At 39.0% G+C, this 6,000-nt stretch overlaps 1 protein-coding gene across 2 annotated transcripts in view; it reads left to right on the forward strand.

Moving 5' to 3' along the window:
- AKT2 (AKT serine/threonine kinase 2) overlaps positions 1-3,037 on the forward strand; it is a 524,320-nt gene extending 521,283 nt beyond the window's left edge. For both annotated transcript variants that reach the window (XM_069207237.1, XM_069207238.1), the window contains 2 exons: positions 469-571; positions 1,629-3,037. In XM_069207237.1, coding sequence (XP_069063338.1) covers positions 469-571; positions 1,629-1,708 — 183 coding nt within the window. In that variant the 3' untranslated portion in view covers positions 1,709-3,037. The remainder of the gene's footprint in view (positions 1-468; positions 572-1,628) is intronic.
- Positions 3,038-6,000: the final 2,963 nt, after the last annotated feature.

A 6,000-nucleotide genomic window follows, 5' to 3' on the forward strand; every position in this document is an offset into this window, starting at 1 on the left:
ATTATGGGAATTTGCTCATCTCTCTTCCAGCACATGCTGCTCCATCTGAAGACCATTAACTTCTATAGAATTCCTCCCATTATATTGTCTGATGTGAATTTCAGCACTTGAGATGCATTACATTTCGGCTTTCTTTATAAGAACAAGAACCCTAAACTGAGATATCTGCTACCCCCGATGGCAGTTATGGGATTCTAGTGGTACATACAAAGTGGTTTTAGTGATCTAATGAAATGGCTACACTTTGACATTGATGGACTGAGGTTTAATACATAGTTTCTTGATCTGTATCCTGAAATACAGTATGATAAATGAAAATGTACTCGAATAAAATATAACAAAGTTGAAGACAGTTAATACTAAGGTGTTCATTTTCCTTTGCTTTGCTGAATGTCATGTCGGTACCTTAGGATTTTGTGTGAATGGAAAATAATTATTGCTTTCTACTTTGTATCATTTATTTTAAAGCTTGTCCCTCCTTTCAAACCTCAAGTGACCTCAGAGATAGACACACGGTACTTCGACGATGAGTTCACAGCACAGTCAATCACTGTGACGCCACCAGACAGATGTGAGTAAAGCATACAGTAACATCACTATGTATTTGTACAATTATTTGCCTTTAATTTCTATCATATTTGGCATTCCTCTATGCTGCTCTGACCACAGTGTAAGTGCAGAGGTTACCATGTCTCTGGGTGTGCCTTGTTTTCATCCTCCTCCTCTCCATTTGACAGATGGTCACAATTGTGTAAGAAGACACTGCTAATAAGCGCACTTTTTTTTCTTCTTAGAATTAAATGGTGCTTTTAAGTTTTAATGTGATGTGTATTTCAGAGCCTCGTTATTCATTAGAGCGCATATGTATTACTAATACTTGGCATGGTGTATTGAGCACATTGAAAATTGTGTTTCTCAGGTCTCAGTGTTTCATACTCAACCTCAATTTGTGGAGGGAAAAGTTTCATGTTCTGTTTGTCAAGTTCTAAGCAAGTCTCTTTTCAGAACTCTTGTTAAAAGCTTCTTATTTCCTACTTCCGAATAAGAAACATTTACTTGTTTCTGTAAGTGCTGTGATTTGGAACAGTTAAAGAACTGTGTGTACATCAATAAAGTATTTTCCTGAATTAGATACATGCGTTTGGGCGATGAAAACGACTTAATACATTTTAGGATGAGCCGTTATGAAATATTGGCTAAGACTTAAAAGTAGTAGCTTTGCAACTTTCACGTAAGTGCCAGAAGAGATTTACCGCAAAACACAAAGACAGAACAGTTAATTGATGTTGCTGCCTTTCACTTGTAAATAATGCGTTATTTACCAGGCTTAAAAAATATGGGCGCATATTTAGGATAGCAATTGAGAAACAAAAGTATTCCCAGGGTTCCAAGTCTTCACCGTTGGGAAACGGATAGACTGATTGCGTTGCCATTTTTAGATTATGATTGACCAAATGGTTTTGTTTATCCAAAGATCTTATACCTTTGTTCTGCTTGAATGTCTTCTTGGCTGTGTTATTTAAGCCCAAGCCATTCTGTTCCAAAGCGGTTAAACAAAGTTTGTGTTGAGTTCTTATGTCGGCTAAGCTTGCCTTCAGTTGATATTTGTTCTATGTTTTCTCTTTTAGATGATAACCTTGATGCTTTGGAACCAGATCAGCCAACACACTTCCCTCAGTTTTCCTACTCAGCCAGTATACGAGAATAACTGGATGAACGCCAGCAGGGAAACAAAGACTTTCTGTGGACATGAACTGTTATTTCTATTTACTTGGATATATCTTTGAAAGCAGAAAATCGAAAAGCTCTTGGTCTCGGTAGACACCACAGAGACTGTGTGGAGGAACAAGTAGCTTGGGGGGATATTTAGTTTGTTTGAAATAGTTGTTGGTTCGAAGAAGCAAATACTGTAGTATTTTTTATTTTTTTTTGTTAATATTTGAAGCCATGAAGAGAGAAAACAGGACTCTCACCAGGAACTGCGTAACCAGGTCAAAAAGCTGCAGCTACATTTGTGGTGCTGGATTGTTACCTTTTAAAGCGGACTTCACACGTAGTCAAAAGCATGCCTCTGCTACAAGAGCTGATTATACCCTTTTTGGGTGACATTCATTTTTATTTCAATTTGGAAGAGTAGTACTTGGTTGATCTAGATGTTGTATGTTCCAGGTACCCTAATGGACACCGTGTTGCAGTTCATTTGGAATTTCCGTGGAGCTCACACGTGAAAGCAGTATATTTTTTTTTTATAAGGGGTGTGCTACCAGCAAATATAGTGGGCAACTACATGTTTACAAGCCCTATGGGTTGTGGATGATTTGAGAAAAACATGATTGGGCTAATAGCCGTGTTCCATACACGTGACCTTAAGTTCAGTCTCGCTCTCAACACCCCTTTTCATTGGTTTTTGGAGATCAATTGGTTTTTCCATATGCATTGTGGCAATATCCTCATAAGAATGTTACTTACTGAAAACAATCAAAAAAGGTTTATTGGGAAAGTCTGTATCAATGCTGAACAAATTTCTTGAAGGATATTTCGAGAATTTGGAGATTTTCATTGGCCACCATTTAACTCTAGTGTTGGAAGTGGCAGGACCACTTCTAAAGCAAGAGCCTACCACCTGACACTGCAGTTGTGACTGAACCATTCAAGAAAACCAGGGTTTCACAGCGCTATATGAAGCTGGGATTAGATTTCAAAGGCCTCTGCTTTCTGTTGAATGTTATAGGGGTATATCGTCTGAAATTACCCAGAATGAATGGTAAAGCAGGGCATCCTAAATGAAGACTTGTCTAGAAAACGCTTTATGGATTTACTTAATTATGGCCATGCGCCACAAAAGCGCACAAAACGTATACAATAATAAAAGTTATATTTGTAAATACTTACAGGAAATAAGGCCTCAAGTGGGAAATCATTAACAGTGCAACATTTCTACCACAGAATGCACATGCTCTTTAAGGTAAATTTGTTAAGGGTTTTTCGTTTTTATCACAAGAAGCGTACATGGTTGTGACCAACTAAAATATTTTCTAAAAAAAAAAAAAAGAAAAAAGAAAAAAGCAACACATGGAAACACACTACGAGACGCATCTCTAATTCCTCATAATGAAACCTCAATTACAGATCATTAGGCCAGAGAAAGAATAATTTGTCTATTGTTTGGTACTGTTGTCAGTCGCCCCTTTTGCTTGTCTGACCTTATCATTAACCTGAATTTAAGGGCTGACTTGAGCAGAATAGCCATTCGGAAACCGAAAACTGCATCTTTCCACCATACTATGAAAGGGACTACAGCACTAACTTTGAATCTTTGCTCCCACAAGCACCTACCAAACCCAACATTTTCTGAGGACATAATAGGTTAGGCAAAGTAAGCAAAAGTGCTTGGTTTTCATTATAAAGAGACTTTACCTTGTCCTTTAACAACCAGTAGCTTGCCCCAGATTCACATTTCAAGGCAGGATTAACTAAGCAAACTGTGAAAGAAGGGGTAATGTATCAATGATTGATTGATCTCCGCGCATGGGGGATAATCTTTGGACCATTCAAATGCCCTACGGTTTTCTTTGCCATCATATCCTCGCAGTTAGCTGACCCCGCCTTTTCCGTGTTGATTTCTTGTAATAGTATTTTAGCTGAATTTTGCTTTGCGGTCGTCAGACAGTGATAAGCAAATTTTGAGGATCACCGCGCAAGGTCGAGAGTAGGTAAATCCCTGCTCCCTTTTGCAGTTTTTAAACCAAAACAAACTGTATATGTGAGTATTTTTTAAACTAGTGTTTGCATTGCTGTTCCTGAACGAGTATGTCGGATCTTAATTGATTTTTATTGTCGTCTGTCTGAGACGGTTATGACTGGGTAAAGTTTTTTTTAATAATGTCACTCCTGTAGACACCTGATTTATGTTATTGGGAGGGGCAGAACATTTATCCAGTGTTCTTCATAAAATAGAAACCAGGCGTTTAGCGGCCGACTGTAGTTTATGAACTTGCATACTCAGTTGGTCATCCCACTTGAGTGGACTTGTTTATGAGGAGGATGGTGACATGAAATTAGCCACTTGGAGCCAGCTTCAGCAGTACTAGGCAGCCTTGAATATCAAAGTGCTGCACCATTGTGGTGGGCTTCATGCAGTGCGATGTCCAGTTAGAAGACCGCCTACCGGAACGAGTGTTATGTACTCTTCCACTAATTCTGTGGCTGTTCTGGGGTGATGTTCATCTGGTTCTGAGTGGCCAGTGATGCGACCATAGCACACTGCGTGTTTTTCTCCCATACCAGGAATCCAACCAGGGCTGGGGTTCAGTGCCTGGTCAGGTGCAAATCAAAATATTAAACTGCAGCACTGTCAAATTATCAGGTTCTTCGAATACAGCATTGATCTCGTGCGACATTCTGCTTTCAAAGAAGTGTGTTAAATACAAAACTGATTTTGTATGCAAGCCATTACATTTGTCAGACCACATGTTTGATTACCTCTTACCTTGTACTACCAATTCTTCCCTCATATGTCTGCTGAATGTTTAGTTCCTTTCAATTGCATACATGTGCTTCTGCTGTCACATTGACGATTTTATTCTATACCATAAAGCAGATTTTGTAAAAGGCCAGCTGGGAATATTTGTAGAGTTAGAGTTTAAGCTTCTTTGTCTGCCCAGACTGTAAGAAGTGACCAGAAAGAGCAGTAAAACGGCTTTCGGCCCTTGGCAGTGCACAAAGCGTTCAGCTGCATTTGACTCAAGCATGGCCTACTGCGGCTGGAAATAATTCAGTTGTAGGGGAAAGCTGGCCTTGCAGAGCATTGCAGTGATGTCGAACCTAAACTGGTTACAGATCAGATAGGATTACTGCTTTATTAGTAACATCCCTTAATTTTAACACAACCTAAGACTGTCGATTATCGTGGTCTGTTTGGGATCATAGCTTGACATCTTTGCTTTCTGTGTAGTTTTAGTCCGGCAGTCCTGCTGTTCTTTTATTTTGGTAATGTTGTCCTTGCTGTGTATAATGAGATGAAAGCCTTTGAGAAATACCAACGTGAATCTCTCTGGGAATATCTTGATGCTCAGGTGAACAGCACTGAATTCATTGTAAGTGCTTGTAAATACAAAATGTTGTACAACTTATATAAACAGAACGTGGCTCATTTGTAGTGCCATGAAAATCTAGATTATTTCCTAAATATGGAGCGGAAGGGGGTGCCATCATGTGTGTTTTGGTTTGGTGCAAGCTTGCTGTCTAGAAGATGACAAGCTTTCTCTGCTGACTAGGGTACGAAACTGGGATTAATATTTTGCAACAGTGTTTTCTTTTATTTTACTTTGGTTGATGTGTATGTCTCATGAATTTCTTTTGCTGGTGAGCCCAATCAGCTAGTCTCCTTTTTTCTAAGAACTCTAGTTTTATCATATTTTCTCTAATAGTCTTATAAACTTTGAAAACGTCAGAGGTTAAAGACAACGAGCCCTGCAGCTTTACTTTTGATTTTTGACATTTGTGTCCCCCTCTTTTTCCAACCTGCTGCTGATTTTCTTAATGCTTTTTTGCTCCCTCGAACGTAGATGGGCCATGTGATTTTATTAACATTTTTAGCGATTGAAACTTTGTTACACCCCTGTCCTACTTCTGCTCTTTCCTTTTACATTTTAGAGCCTCCTCTCTGTTGTCTGATTCTTGCTTCGTGTTTTTTATTTATACCGGTGAGAAATGGCAAGATCTGGCGTCTCAATCTCCCTCTGACCCTTGAAACTGTTTTCAGAGGCTAAGGACACAGGCCCGTTTCTGTAAAACGACCCTTTCTTCCACCATTTTGATTTGGACTATTTGTGCCCCGCCTATATTCTCCTGAAGTCAGGACCTCCAGTGTCATAATTAAGTTTGCTTCACACAGTTTTTGTTTGAGAGGGAAAACTCGAAAGCAATTTTCACAAATTGACTTTACAGCATTGAAGGGAAATATAATCAAGTTATAAATTATACTACAGTCGATCTTGC

This window comes from Pleurodeles waltl, chromosome 9, assembly GCF_031143425.1.
Source record: "Pleurodeles waltl isolate 20211129_DDA chromosome 9, aPleWal1.hap1.20221129, whole genome shotgun sequence".
Taxonomy (NCBI): Eukaryota; Metazoa; Chordata; class Amphibia; order Caudata; family Salamandridae; genus Pleurodeles; species Pleurodeles waltl.